At 41.8% G+C, this 16219-nt stretch overlaps 2 protein-coding genes across 5 annotated transcripts in view; one reads left to right on the forward strand and one right to left on the reverse strand.

Annotated features, from left to right (window-relative positions):
* Positions 1-4706, forward strand: part of atg7 (ATG7 autophagy related 7 homolog (S. cerevisiae)) — a 71438-nt gene extending 66732 nt beyond the window's left edge. Inside the window, exon 19 of the mRNA XM_030421605.1 lies at positions 3203-4706. Coding sequence (XP_030277465.1) covers positions 3203-3235 — 33 coding nt within the window. The 3' untranslated portion in view covers positions 3236-4706. The remainder of the gene's footprint in view (positions 1-3202) is intronic.
* Positions 4707-4874: 168 nt separating this feature from the next.
* Positions 4875-16219, reverse strand: part of vgll4b (vestigial-like family member 4b) — a 43185-nt gene continuing 31840 nt past the window's right edge. For all 4 annotated transcript variants that reach the window (XM_030421609.1, XM_030421608.1, XM_030421606.1 and 1 more), the window contains 3 exons: positions 11145-11412; positions 10670-10787; positions 4875-9978 (listed from right to left, as the gene is read on the reverse strand). In XM_030421609.1, the coding sequence (XP_030277469.1) occupies positions 9722-9978; positions 10670-10787; positions 11145-11412 (643 nt within the window). In that variant the 3' untranslated portion in view covers positions 4875-9721. The remainder of the gene's footprint in view (positions 9979-10669; positions 10788-11144; positions 11413-16219) is intronic.

A 16219-nucleotide genomic window follows, 5' to 3' on the forward strand; every position in this document is an offset into this window, starting at 1 on the left:
GTAATTTATTTTTGTTCTCGGCTCAGCAAAAATCAGCTTATGCGTTGCAGCAACAGAGGTGAATGATTGGGAAACATCTCAAGCGCTCAGGCCCGTTTGAAAGAGTGTAGTAAAGTTGTTGGCTTCAGTTTGCTAGAGCTATTCACGTTACATAAGCCTCCCCCCCTTCAGATTGCCTCCTTTTTCTCCCCCCATCTCTCTCTTTCATTTCGCACAAAAGATTTCGCAAAACACACACAGACGCACACACACACACGCCATCAGTGCGGCATGGCAGCAGTCCAGAGAGGGGCTCCAGTGTCGCTCCCTTTTCAAAGAGCTCTTTGCTCGCTGTCCTTTTGATGCTCGCTCCCCCAGCAGCAGCGGAGCAGAAATGCCGAACGTCGAGCTTTGATATGAATTTGTCCCTCGTTCTCCACGCTGTCCTGCGACTCTCCAGCTACACTCTGACAAAAAGGTGCCCCCAGAAGTCAGAATAATGAAATCATTGGGACTAGAAACACAAAACTGTTGCTCCGTCGACATCCTGCAGAACAGGTTAGCCGACGTTTTGCTTCCCTTGTTCCCACTCAAGGGTTAGTGGGAAGGGATGTAAAGTGTAACTTTGGAAAGAGACAAACTGGGTGTTAAAGCTGCTGTAAGCGTGCTTTTATCCAACTTCCTGTCTGTTCTTACACTAGAAATCTGCCCCTCCATCTCTACGTCACCGTACTTCCACACTTCTTTCTTCTGTGCATTAACAAGCAGACAGGACCGCATCTTCTCTGTCCTGATAGGATAAAGTGGACAGGGATGCCAGAAAATGTCTCTTCTCTTTTACCGCATAAGTGATGGGACTAAAGACATGGGACACTGACCAAATACTGTATAACGGTGATGACTTATGCAATAAAGGGCTGTTTAACACCTGTTTCAATAAGAAAATGTCCGTCACGGCAGCATTAATATGCAACTAGTGGAGTCAGCTCATTTTACTTTTAGAAATGTCCTAAAAAGTATTACTAAAACCACACACTGAATGTTACATTTCCAACTTAAAAGCAAAATAACTGCATTTCATCATTTAAAAAACTGGTAATTGGTTGTGTGTTTCTCCTGAATTTCCACATATTTTCATCCAGAAATAGATTTCAGGTGCAGTCATAGCAACGTGTGCTACCTAAGATATAAGCCAGATGCAGTGCAGATGCTGGTTCGGAGGACGGGGGCTGTTTTCTGCCCAGATGCATCAACGCGGAGTTAAGCTGTAAAAGCTGTTTTGCCTTAATGCAACATCCAGACAGCGTAAATGATGTGCACTGTTGAGGATACATACTGTACTGTCCACTTTCTGTTCCCATCATAGTGCTGAAGTCATTTAGTGCACACAGTAGTTTTTGTAATTATGTGCTTAAATATAGTCTCTTTTCCCCGTAGGCTCACCTCTCTTCACCGAAGCACAACATATATTTTCACCTGGAAAGAGAAATACATGATGGTATTTTATTTTACAGATCTGGGGAGGAAATGTATGGAGTTTCCCTGAAATAATGGCATCCATCATAATAACCAATTCTAAAACCATTACCCATTTAGAATCAGAAAGTTTCCTTTCTATATGTGTTGACTGACCAGGAAACCCCCTTGTGGAAAATACTTGGGAAGCATGTGGGAGATTAAAGACCTGAGAAATAAAGCTATGCCAGAAATATTTTTGGAAACCTATCAGTGAGCAGTTGATGTTCATTGTACAGTCGACCTTGTAAACCTTAATTAGATTTTCATGTCATTTATACATTTGGGTGTGAAGTCCTCTCTTTGAGCTTGAACGATCAGTCAATTAAGTAAATTACCAAGTAACTGAAAAAGTGGGAGAAGCTATTTTTTGTGGTTTATTAATCTTTATTAAAAGATTTTGCAGCAGAAAAAAAACAAGACATCTGAAGTTGGAAAAGTTGGAACATTTTGATCGACATGGACTATTTTTCTGACATTTTGTGACAAAATGATTACTTAATTAATCAAGCAAATAATCTTCATATTGTTGCATTCATGTTCTTCCTGAATGCCGCTAAAAAAAAAAGAAATGAATCACTTTTTTTCTTTTCGATATGGGTGTTCTAGTACATTGAGTGTGTGCGCTTGCACAAATGTGCTTAAGTTGTCGCAGGCACTCAACAAGAAAACGATCTGTGCTGAAAGTTATCACTCTTCTCTCAGTTTTCAGTGGGCTTCAGTCGTTGGGCTGGAATTCACATTTCAGCTCTTTGAGCCCGTGGAGCAGGACATTCACAGGAATGCAGCGTGTATGTGTCAGAAACTGTGTGTGTGTGTGTGTGTACACACTTGGAGCTGTGTGTAACATTCCAGGCAGTGTTAGAGGTATGTGAATTACGTCTTACAGAGAGGGAATGCGAGGAATCTGCTGCCATGAGAAGGCCGCTGTTGTTTACTGACACAGTCGTGAAAAGGAGGTTCCTCCTTGTGCGTGTGTGTGTGTGTTTGTTAGGGTCACATGTTGCCGTCACTTCCTGGTAAGAGGCCTTCTAGCCGTGATTGGGAGTAATTATTTTCAGAGCGATTGGTGCATGTAGATGAGAAGAGAGAGCCACAGACTCCCTGTAGATTCACCGAAGTGTGTTTTGTTGTGAACGACGGGTCACGTGTTTATTCCGCTTATCTTCCCTTGAATTGAATCAAGCATCCATGGCTGTCGGCGGAAGTGTATCAAGTCAGTGCAGCCGCCACGGTCCGAATGCTTTGACCAAAATCGGTGGTTGACCATAGTCAGAGCCCTGGTTGCTCTTTGACAGTGTACTGAGGTTTGCACTGAGTTTATTATTCCGGAGCTTTCATTGATATGTTAGTGATGCTTTATGACTCTATTTTTGCACATGAATACACTACATACTGTATATGCACAATTAATATGACTTTAAGCTCTTTCGCTCTTTTATCCTAACAGTTGGGATATCCACGACCTTCTAGTTTCCCAGAGGTGTTATGCGTACATTCTGCACCTGCGCAAGGGGAAATACCTCTTTAGTCCTCGTGTTGTGTTCAGGTGCAGCTTTTTGGCCCAGACATGGTTGACACGGGGCAGCAGATGACTTCACCCCCTCCTTCCTACCTCACGACACACAAAGTGTCTGTTTGTTTACAACCGAATTCCACTGAGTTTTTTTTTCAATGTCTTTTTTCTTTTGTGTCTGTTTTTCATCAGATTTGGGACATGAGCGATGACGAGAGCATCTGAGGAAACTGGAGGAACCGAACACCCACGGAGCCTCCAAAAGGACTGGACACTCCTATATATGTTTGTCTTGCTTCTTTTTAAAGGAATTTTTTTTCATATTTACGTTAGACCAAAAGGGGGGAACAAGGGCTTTGCAGTCATCAGCAAAAACGGGGCAGTGAAATTGATATCGATCAAAAGAAAAACAAGCACATTACAAAAACTTTTTCGGGAAAAAAAAAATAGCCAAAAAAGCTTCTTCATGTTCTCGATTTTGGATTCAAGATCAACCAAAAATGTTGGAGTGAAAACAAAAACAGCGGAAAAATTCATAATGTTTTTCTCACGTTAAAAACGGGATCAGAGCCAGAACAAGTGAGTTTACCACATTGTTCGTGTGTTAGTGTGTATGAAGCTGTTGCACTTAAAGCTGAATGTACTTGTTCCTGTCACTTGATGATGTTTTTATCAGTCACATGTGGTCAGTATTAGGAGTCAGTTCATCTCCTGAACAAAAACACAACAAAACACTTTTTTTTTTATTGCGGGACTTTATTATTTTGGTCCAACACTTTTGAAAGCTTCACTGAATACTCGCGGGTTCAATTCCCACCCACAGTCTCTCCATTGACACATTTAATGGGTCTGTTGAAGAGTCTTTTGGCAAGACGCTGACAGACTGCATCTGCTCACTCACTCAGTTTGGAAAAGAGCTTCAGGTGAAATTCTGAAAATACAAAAACAAAGGCAGACGACTCAGCGACTCCATTTGTCTCCCCGTCCGTTTACTGGACACTGCGATACATGCAGTTAATACTTAACCAGCTTTGTTGCTTTTTGAAAACAGGAAGACTAGACAGAGATGTTACTGTACAGCAACTGAGCTGTATAAAGATATACTGGGACTGTGGAAACAGAAACCTGCAACTGCAGCTTGATCCACGGAGAGGATGAAGGTCTTTACGGTTTTGTTTGTGTTGATGCATGCTCATTCGTCTGCACAGTTTACATTGCTTTTCTCACTCCGACGCAGCCTATTTGTCTGAACCGCTAACATTTACGATACTTTCAGTGTAATGAAAACGTAAACTTCAACAGCCACTCGGAAATTTATGGACGACAAATTAGTGCAATGTGAAAAAAGAGATTTCAGAATTAGAAGACTTAAGTTGCTTCTTTAAAAAAGGGGCGATATGTAAGAAGCAGCCACCTGTCAAAGGTAATGTTAGCTCCGAGAGATGGGGGGCAGCACATCACCATCACTGCTGCTAACTGATGCTAACAAATTCCGGGAGCTCGGAGTGGTGTTACGTGAAGGGACAGGCCGGGGCTAGCTGGACAGCATGCTAACTTCAGACATTCAGTCAGAACTGTTGCTTCTTCACATTCTGTCGATGTTCATTTTTGAATGTTTTAAAAGAAAACTGTCACATGTTGTACCTTTTAAACTGTTTCACCCAAAAACTGGAATAAAATGTCTCTTTATTATTAATTCTGTTCAATATGTGAGCTTTATTACACTTTAACACATCCTTCCATGAAGTCAGTGTAGCTGCATCTTTCCAACAAACCATTTCCCTCCTTTTCTGGAATCGTGGTCTTCACCATCACAAGGCCACCAACACACCAGACCAGTAACAGAGGCCCACACAGTCAGACAGTGGTTTAAAAGCATTTTATTGTTCATCAGGGCTATTTTACGTACAAAAAAGGTGGCCTGCCAAAACCTTTTTAGTAGGAGGAGACACAGAGCCACAAATTGACTGTTTTCTTGATACAGTTTTCTTTTTTTTTAACAGTTCAGAGTATTACTACCACTAAGTACAGGCTACTTCCACTTCAAAAAGGATCTTGGAAATGTGGTGCAGTCGAGAGTAAAGACTGACTTCTCTTTGATTTATCTACACACATTTCATGTTGTTCATTTGATTACAGATGCAAAATGGCACCACAGATGGAGAACAATGACAACAGACATGAGGTGACGGCCATACATTTCATTTGCACAAATGTGTAAGGAAATGTTGTCAGGTTGTTTTGATTTCGGTGAAGTTAAACCAGTCTGACAAATGTTCTCAAAATGGTTTTACTCAGAAGCTCCTATCTGTGCACCAAAAACAACTCATCAAAAAACCTTGGAAATCCACAATGTATATTGCATGCTGTGGTGGACAATTTTGCCTGCCTGCTAGCCCATCACTAATGTTGAATTTTATGTTATTTTAATAGTTGAATGGAAATGGCCAGCAAGACTCACTGGGCTAGAGGCAAAGTGTTTGTGTTCCATCAATGCAAAACATGCAAATTGCTTGAAAGGCCTCCAACAGAACCGTTTTGCTCACGACTGAAACGTTTGTTCAGGTGTCTCAGAAGTCAGGTGATCGAACTCAAGTTCAATGATTGCAGAACATCGGGGACCAATGGAAGTAGCGATTGTCACCGACACACCAGTGGCTTATTGTGGTTTCATACGTTTGCTGTGTTCCTGCACTTGAACCTTTACTCTAACAGATAAGACAAACTATAAACAAAAAAGATCAACTTTTTTCACAAAAAAAAAAAAGAAAAGAAAATGCAACGATTACAATATAAGGATAGGGAAAACCAACAATTAAATAGCTACATATCATTAACAAATTAATTGTTCCTCAAAAAATACCTACGATTTTTTTCTCTGTACATTCGTTACGCACAGCGTAATGATGGTCTTATAGTTACCTATTATAAAAAAAGATTTTTTTTGTTTTTATTAAGTGATTTTCCTACAGTGTGTAGGGAGTGTGTGCCCGAGGCAGAAAGAGGGCCTCCTACCTACAGGGTGGTAGTGAAATGATAATGAGAAAGAATAATAATAGAAAAACAAAATCCTCTGGACACTGAGCCCCTTTCCCTCGTGTTTTCTAACATGTTCTACATCCAAATCTGAATCAGGGTCAACTAAATCTGACAGGAGGGGGGGCGGCGTCGCTGTGAGACCTTGAAAAGACTTTCAGTGGCAGCTGAACGTCTCGCGGCACACAGGTTGCACTTACAGAAGCTCAGCTCCTGAAGCTCTGCCACCCCCTCCTAACACCTGCCTGCTGAAGATCACCAAACCTGTCTCAGAAAGCACATTTAGATCGGAAAGTACGAATTTGTTAAGGAAATGAATGCAGTGACAGCTGTGTTTTACGATTCTCGTTTTTTGGGGCATCTGGACATTCTAGTACTTCCCCCAAGATTCTAGAACTTTCCCGTCTGTTCTGATAGTTGGGGATGGAATGTGTGGGCATTCTAGAACACTGAGAAAGTGTTCCATTGGAGAACTTTGTAATGGTGTTTTGTTATGCTTGATAAAAAAAAAGAATGACTTAAACCAGACAAAAATGTGACATGATTCTGTAAGTCTGCTACTTTTTCAATATCCACTGTTCTCTAAATTCTCTGCTCTGAATGTCCGTAAAAATGTTATACTGTATGGATCTATGGCCATTTTGTTTGATGCGGACAAAGAAAATACAAAGTGGACACCTTGTAAATCCGGTATAGACACTCGCAAATCCCTATCGGCAGGGACCTCTGGGACAGTTAGCCCTGTCTGGTTCTTAGCTCTCTCTGATGATACGGAGATACTGAGTGTGTATATGAGGCCTGTACAAGTTCCCTATAGGAGGAATGTATGCCACCTTGGCGCAGGCTCGATTACAGAGTTAGGTTCATTCTCTCAGACTGCAGCAGTCTAGCTTAACTGCAGCTACAATATAATGAAGCATTGACATACAACAACACAAAATAAGTCTGGACACCAAGTCAGGGCACAAACGGTCAACGGATGACGGTTTAAAGAGCTGTGACATCAGCACCAAATTATCAGCCAAATGTTTTCTTTTCGTTTGCTACCAACTCTGCTAGGTATTCCACGACTCTAAAACATTGTCTAAATGTTTGACAGCCGTCATCACGACAATACCTTTTTTCCCACAAGCATCATAGCGTGTTAGCATGTGCTGTTCAAAGTACCTTTCAGAGAAGAAGACTCAGAGGAATAAAAAGGTGCTTTTGGGGAAAAACAAGGCCCTGCTGACAAATTTGTGCCAATTTGGTGTCTCAGCTCAGTCACGCTGAAGGTTGTAGCATCCTGTACCACCGATGGATCAACATCTTAAGAAAACCTTTATGAGCTGCGAATCCCAAAGCCAAGTCGACACCGGAACTGTCGCTGCTCTGCTGCTGCAGCAATGAGCTGATCGATCGCCTTTGGCGAGATGGATTTGAGAAACGCCACTCTCATCGTTTAAACAGAGCCTGTCCGGAGGCTGTCCCACTATAGATGTTTGTTACCATACTGATATTAATGGAAAACAACAATACAAAATTGTAATAATAAAAATAACAATAATAATATGGAGTAAAACTGACCCAGCAGTGAGTGTATAGTGTCTATGTCTGTTACTGACAATGAAAGAAGTAACAACTAACGTCCAAATGAAAAGGCTAATAGTAGTTAAGATTGAAATGCTTAAAAACATTAATAGATACCAGCTATTAAAAACAAAACAAAACAAAAAACATGCATCTGTAAAAGCATTAGTTTACCCTTCAAACCATGTTGAAATCTACCAAACCACAGTGTGTAGGAGAGGGAGGGAGAGCGGGGTGTGTAAGCCAAATATAATTACAACACCTGTGTTCAAAGAGTTACAAAAACAAAGGCGTGTTTGAAGAGATCTGAATAATCTTCTCTCCCCCGGTCTACAAACCAGACTTTTTTCTTTTTTTTCCCCTCGACCACAAAGTGACGTGCAGCGTCGTCTATCCCCCCATCACTGTCAACATTTAAGCCCATGAAACACATCAAAGGACAATGTTCAGTAGAGCACAACCCTCAACACACTGCAGGTTCCAATGACTGGCTTCAGTCCTAATCTCCTTCAGCTAGCTGACTTGATAAACCTGACTGTGCTTTTAACATGATTGAATTAGCTGAAGTAGTTTTGTTCGTCTTTGTTGGGGCAGCAATATATTTATCTAAGCTGACACCAAACAACACCAATGAATTAAGAAACTGCTTGTGTAGTTGTTCACATCATGCAGTAGAGCTGGTACGTAAGGGCTGGGCAGTGAGATGTATCTGCAAACCAAATTCATTTTGGATCAAGAGGATTCATACTGTGTTCTATAAGTTTTTTTCCTCATAAATTCAACTGAATTCACATTTTAAATTCTGTCTTGCTTCTTCCCACATATGTGTGTTCACACATAAATCATCATGGGAAGTTGCCACTTTATTTATACCCTAATATCATTTAATCCTCACCTAAACAGTTGCTCCATTGATAGCTAGGTTTGAGATTGTCAGACCTGCAGTGGTTGCCAGAAGTGGCATTACAATGAATCTTTGTTTCATCCCACCTTTTTAAACCATGCATGAACACATAAACACACAGTATCCAAATCAGAAATACTTTTGCATATGTCTAACATTTGATACTGCCCATCCTCAGTGGTATGTACTTTCAATCTCTTAAAAATGCATTCAATAAATAATGCATAACAATGGGGCTTGTACTTTTCTGTCAGGGCCAAGATTAAATGATTCCCAGGTAGATTTTTTTTAAAAAGAAAAGAAAAAACCTTAATGGGAAATCAAATAAAGGGTTCCAACAAAAGATGGACTATATCAGATTGCGTCAAAATCAGCTTTATCAGCCCCAGTGTGTGCACTGCCAGATTACAGTATTGACATGCTGCCCTTTACCCTCTACAGCAGTAGTGCAAATCAGACCGAGTCGATCACTGAGTGTACACATACAGTAACAGAACCACCAGATCACATACACAGGACAGAGAGGGGGAGAGAAGGAGGGTGAGAGAGTGAAAACAGAGGGAGGAGATCACAGGATGGCTTTTTGTTGTTTTGTTTTTCAAACTGGGCTTTGATAAGCATCAGTGACTGAGGTTTCTTTGGTAGCACAGTCAGGTGGTTTGTTATTATTTTCTCCAAAGTGTTTCTCACTTATCTTTTCTTTCAAACGTCGGGCATCTCATAACGCAAAAGCATTACACAAAACTACTGTTAAAGAAACAAACAAAAAAAAACAAAGAAGAAAAATTAATAATTAAAACACCGCCTTTCCTCTCTCTCTTTATGTACATATAACTACAGACGCTTGCTCAGCTCCAAAGCTTGACATGCAGGGGTGATGAATGATCGGTGGGAGCAGTTTGATGCCCCAGTCAAGTCCCAAAGTCGAACCCTCATCGCTCATCGCTGATTATTGTCTGGCACTGTCACACCAGAGCAAAGGAGGATAAAAAGACTTTGTTGTTATTGCTTGGTTGATCCTCTATGAGTGCATAGAAAGAGAGAGCAGGCTTGAGGGGTTTGGATGTTTTTAGCAGACCAGCAGGCAGGCATTCCCTCGGGGATGCTGGTGACAGACCAAAGTGATGGGGGCATGGGTGCTGGAACCTGGAGGTGGTTGGGGTGGGGGAATGGGGGCAAATCCCTCTTAAGCTCCTCCTCCTTCAGGAGACCACAGAAGGGGAGTGGTTGTGATTGACCATGTGACTGTCGGGGGAGGAGTTTGGGCTGCTGCCGGACGACGAGGGACTCCCCTTGTTTTTGATCTGCAGCCAGGTCTCGCCCAGTGCCTTGGCGAAGTGGTCGTCCACCGAGCCTGTGATGGACACCGAGTTGGTGGCGGTGGGCTCGGGCTCCTTGTAGTTCTTCCCGAGACTGCGGCGGAAATGCTCCTCGATCACCGGGTCACAGGCTGTGTTGGCTGAAAGAATGTAAAGAAAAGAGTTTTAGTTCCCATAATAAAAAGGGAAACATCTCTAAAACTCACTTGTGTAAAATTCAGTGGGCAATTTATTGCCTAGCATCAGTTCAAACAGTGGTATTATGTATTTTAGGTCAATGGAAAAACACTAACTCCGACATCTATTTCACTCTTTCACTGCAGTTCTTTTATATTAAATCACTGTTTTAAATTTCAGTGTTAACCTCAATGAGATCATAGGGATTTCACTGGGATCATAAAAACGGCCACAGTTAAGTTATCAACCCACAGAAAACATGACTGACATGAATAAAAAAGACGTGTGTTTGGCTGAGGCGTTCAAGTCACACAAAGATAACAGACACTGACTGTTAAGGCCTCACACTAAAAACAGAAATGCTCTGAGACACACCGACAAAAACTGGGGCTTTTTTTTTTAACATCGATAGTTATATAAGTCGGTCTGAATGTGGACAGTATGAGCAGGCTGGGTTCTCTCTGGAGGGTGATTTGCACTTGTGGAGAGGTTTCCCACAAACTGTTCTCTATGGGAAACTTGTTTGTTTCCCAAATTATATCCACATCCACAAATGAGTCCAATATTGGTATCTATGTCAGTATTAATTAAGGTACTAGGATAGAAAAAACTAGTATGTCGTCTGTGTGTCTGTAGTTGCATGAGTGCACTTACTGTTGATTCTCCTGTAGTTGTTAGACAGGCTTGAGCAGCCGTTGTGGGAGACTGGACAGTGAGACAGGTTGCAGTTGCGGTTGTTGGCGGGGGCGCATGTGATCACTGAAGGACGATTCTGAAACACAAAGACGAATTGATTATTATGGATCACCAAAATGACACACCATTGTGTCGAGAGTAGGCGTAAAAGAAAAACGACATTGTAAATTCGCAAAAAAGTAAAGACGACAGACCAAAGGGAGGTTTCAAGGTTTAGGGAGGGAGAATGAGTCACTGACCACCACGGTCTGAAAACAGTTTTGGCTAACAAACCAAATAGGAAATTTCTACTCTCCACCATCCAAGGAGCAGGGCTAATGAAAGCATGTTAGTCACGTAATGTGGGGAACCTACCAGAGTTGAGGTTTAACCCAACAATTTCGCAAGAAACGTTTTCAGTGCTGGAACCAAACAAACAGGATGTGCAGCTTACCTGTTGGCGCTCAACGGCGCTGACTGTGTGCGGCACGGTGGCCATAGCTGCTGTGCTGCTGCGTGCAGACTCCACCATGCTGTTCTTGGTGAGTGCCAGTGGCTGGTCCATGCCGGCTAAGCTGGCCAGGTGGTGATGGTGGTGGTGGGCATGACTGAACAGGTGGTTGCTGTGGACTCCAAGAGGGCTGGGCACCACCACACGCTCAATGGGGCTCCGGCTGCGGTCCTTGGAGAGGGGAGAGCTGCGGTAGTCTCCATTAGGTTTCCTGGAGAACAGAGAGGTACATTAATTTACTCTGCATGTTAGGCGTGTTCATTTTAAATGCATTTATTTTAGGGATGGGGACTGTTGGCACTATAGTGACTCTGAATCAAAAAGACTAATAATTAAAAAGTTTTGCCAGATTGCTCATAAACTCAATTACTTCCTCAATGATTTCGACATTGCTCTTTGCTACTAAAAAAGAGATTTGCTGAGAAATGTGGAGCTTAAATAATCTTTGTAATTTACCAACATGGCACCAGATCCAAAGTTATCAAGAAACAAACCTTGGGTTCGTCTCAAAAGAGAACAAGATTAGCCAAAGCTGAGGAAGAAAATGGACAGAGAAAAGAGTGGAAAGAGAGATAAAAATGGGCGCGGACAGAGAAAACGAGGGAGAAAATATAAACAAAAGAACTTTTGTAAATGGGGCTCTGTGTCAAACACTGCAGGACCAGTAGAGGCTATTAATACCGACCTCACACTCACTCTCTCTCTCACACTCTCACACACTCACACACACACACACACACACACACACACACACACACACACACACACACACACTTCTCAGATTGCTGGAAGGGTTGATAAGACTGTTTGTTACAAGTACATGCTCACACACACACACGCACTTTATCTCTTTGCTGCTAAGTCTAGGAAGGAGGAAGGAACACTCTCCTAACTTTATCCAACATGGATGGACTCCAAACTGCACATTGGGGCAAACGGGCACAAAGTTCAAAGCTCTAAAGTGGTTTCCTCAGTACAGCAAATCAACTTTATCTCTCCGGTGAACACGATGCCAGCTGCACTCACTACTTTCAGATGAAAAAGTCCTGCAGTGCTAATGCAGCACAGACGTGAACTGAGGACTGATCTCCAATCTCACTGTCATAGTTGTATTTCACTCTCTTTCTTTTGACTTCTTGTCCACAACGCACAGCCACGACCTGAATACTAAAGGTGAAAGACAGTAGAGGCTGACCACACATTTTCAACCACAGAGAAATCTCTCTGCTCTTTCCAAACTGTGATCTCATATTATAATCGTTGAGAAAGCAGAGATAAGGATAAGGGATTCAAGTAACGACAGTTTAACACAACCCAGATTCAGGCCTTTTTTCTTTCAGCTCCCGGCTCTGATGATAATGACTTTGAAATGTTTGATACTGAACACACTTGCTTGCACTTTAACAGGTAGCAATTACTCTTCTCAGTGCGTCAAATGTGGTCTGTGTTTTCTGTGTGTGTTCAACTGTGTATTACACCCTTACTGCAGCTCCACTCCCCTCCTACAATTTGAGGCCCAGTTACAGGGAGTAAGACTTACTGTACTTGCCTCTCGCTATCTCTTCGTTTCCCTCCATACACACATCCATTCACAAAGGACTTCCTCCTCCTACACTTACATATGCACTATACATACACAATAAAGCCTCAATTGACTATATGAAAGACCGGCGCAAACATTCCTTCTTTATTCCTCACTAGATAACAAATGGAGGCATTTCCTCACCCATGTGAGAAAAAAAGTCTGAATGAGAATACAAAAGCTGCAGCAGCCCTTTAAAGGTTTGTTTGGATGCACAACAACAAGTTCAGGCAAACAGTTGTAGCTCCATGTGACCAGGCAACCTGACTGCTGGGTCAAGCATCTGGAGCCCACAGCACCCTCCTCCACAAAAAAATAGTCCCCACAGAATACAGAGCGGGAGAGAGGAAGAGCAGAGGAGAGGAGGGGGAGCTACGTGTGAATGGTCCAGACCTCTACTATAAGAAAGAGCGAGGTCGGTAGTTTCCTTCGTTTGTGCCGAGAGCTTACATTAGCTGGGACCCCCCTTTTTCTCTCTTTGTCTTTCTTTTTCCTCACAATCGGCCACAAACTTCCTGGGGGTTAAAGAGGGAAAAACTTGGCAGCGCTTTTATAAACCCTAGCCGGCAGCTCACAAACAAGCTTTTATGTTTTCCCGTAGTGGCATCAATTATCCGTTTCACTCTTAATCAAATACTCAAAAATAATGACTGCATTGTGGAGCTTATAACAAACAAATCAGGTCACTACAATCACAACTTAGCTCAAGTGAATATGATGTTTAAATTTTTTCGACATCAACTTTTGATCAAATGCTACAAACCAAAGTCCTCCAGTATAACTGTTATCTTCAAATATAAACAACCCCTGATTAGCTTAGAGGCAAACAGATAACAACCTTCTCTCTCTCCCTCTCTCATCCTCCCAGCAGCTGGGTCTTGAGTTAGGTTGTGCAAGTTGTTCCAAACTTTGATCATTGCCAAAGAGCGGGCATGCCCACATCCCCGCACAAGAGGGGCCGTTGCAGGAGCCAGTGAACGGGATCAACAAATCCAACCAATGAATGGCGTAGCTGTCAAATCCACCGCTGCCCCCGCCTTCCCCTCGCCTGATTGCCCACCAAACCCTGGACCACATTTCATGCCAGGGATCAGGCATTCAAAACCCACCCTGTGTCTTTGTCTCTCTTACTCACCTCTCAATTATTGTCCAGGTCGCAGCTGGGGAGAGAGGGAGAGGATGCAAAGGGCGGACAGAGAGGGCTACGCATGAGACATGGGGATGGGGGCAGTAACAAAGGCGAAAGCTGAAGACAGAGGGCTGGGGCTAGAGGAGAGGATGAGAGTGAGAAGTGGGAGAGAGTGTTGGAGGGAGCCTTTGAAAAGTAAAGAACTCTGAGACTTGGCACCTACGGGGAGTAGGAAGGACAAATTTTTTTTAAAAGGAGGCAAGGGGACTTGACTGTGGAGAAAAAGACAGGGGAAGAGGTTGGGACGCAGCTTAATCTTTTTTCACAATAAATGTTCACTGGGTTACTAATCACTCTTGGATCAAACATCAACATGGGGTAAATACCACACACTGAGGAGGGCAGAGGGGGAAAGTGAGCGAGAGGCTCAGATTTAATAATGTATGCACAGACGTGAGAGAAAGCACTCAATTATGACAATGAAGTGAGCTCTCATTACCAGCATTATGACTGCAGGCTATTCATTTATAGAAAAGCTGCCCACTGAACTGACTGTTGTAGATAAATAACAAACCTTCCATAAGTTAGCTGAACTACAAAATAAGACATTTGCCTTCCTCAAGGAGAGCTCAGTCCAACCGGCATTTGTAGAAGTGGCTCAACATAGGCAAGACTCAATATTTTGCAGGTCAAATCAATTAGACGGAATCGTTTTATCAGACTGAACAAACAATGAAAGCAATTAGGAGCAGGGAGTCAGTGCATCTTGATCCTATTAACATGTAGCCAAAGATGGAAAAAACATTATCCTGTAACATTGTGATACTCAAAATGTTCAAAAGTTCAAATGATTGTTGGGCCTTTGCATTTCCAGATGACTGAGATGATTTTGACATGTTTACCTTTTAGCAGTTTACGTGATACCCAGTAGTTGAGTGTAAATGACTTGTAAAGTGTGATCAGAATCTCTCAGTTTACTGTTATGGTATGTGTCCATGAGGGCTTTTTTTGACACCCTCCCACAACCCTGCACACAATCCTGGCTCATTTGAAAACATTCTAATATTCTGAAAATAGGTCACCAAACTGTATTTCTAGAGACCATCTAGGTGAGAAATAAGTTGCCAAACCTGTCCTCATTTTAACTCAACACCGATTGATTTTTACAGTTTTTTCATTTCATTTTTAATTCTAATCAAATGTCAACACATGTCAGCAAAATGATATATTTAACTAATTTTGTTACACTTAAAAACATACTTGAGAGTATTTTAGATGTTGAAAACATCGTGGTGCACCTCTCTGATTTTTTTTCTTCTTTGGCCGACTCGTGGTGAAAATGAGAACCGTGTGACTGACATCAGAACGGACAGCTTGACACAATAAAATAAAGCGCAGATATCTATTTGATTCTATTTTACTAGTTTCCGGGTTATGTGCAGCCTGGCATTAGTGGTAGTCAGTGTGGTGGGCACTCAGTGAAAGATCCCTTCATTTAAAACCCAGAGAGTCCAACCCTCGATACAAAAATGATATAGTCATATATCTTGAACAATATTACAACACTGGGATCTGTCATTAAATACAGCCTTTTAAGTAACCATTCACATGACACCCTGTCTTCAAGCTAACCTCAAGTTACAGATCCTGACCGTGACCATGTGTTCGAATGACTTATAGGGGGGGAAAAAAACTGTTGTATTCCTGTAAAATCTGGAAACTTGTAATTTGTTCTTGCTGGCTTGACAAGCAGTTTTGTATGACCTAACTAGTCTAATTGCCACAATGGAAAATGAAATAAAACAAATATAAACATATGAACAGAGCACTTTAAAAATATGGTTTAGTTTTCAAAAGTGTGCCAGGTTTAGCTCTGTAGTGGACTGCCAATTTAGTGAGTTTGCTATATTTTAATTTGAGGCAAAGATGCAGGAGCTATAAAAGTGCAACGCATTTTCTCACAATTGTGCTCCAAAGTCTATAGAGAAAACCTCACTACAAATCTTCGGTTGGGCAGAGGTTCATATCCTACTCCTTTAAGAAATAAATAAAGAGCGAGAAGAGAAAGAGAGAGAGAGAGAGATACACACAGGAAACATCTGGGAAGAATCAGGGTGTAGAGAGAAGAGGAAGACAAAAAATAAAAAAGAGCAGAGGAGGATGAAGGCTCAACCACAGGTTACAACCATGGCCCAAGCGAGGTCTGCAGAAACCCACAAAATGGAGATGTGTATTTTATAATATTATATATATATATATATATATATATATATATATATATATATATATATATATATATATATATAT

This window comes from Sparus aurata, chromosome 6 (genome assembly GCF_900880675.1).
Source record: "Sparus aurata chromosome 6, fSpaAur1.1, whole genome shotgun sequence".
NCBI lineage: Eukaryota > Metazoa > Chordata > Actinopteri > Spariformes > Sparidae > Sparus > Sparus aurata.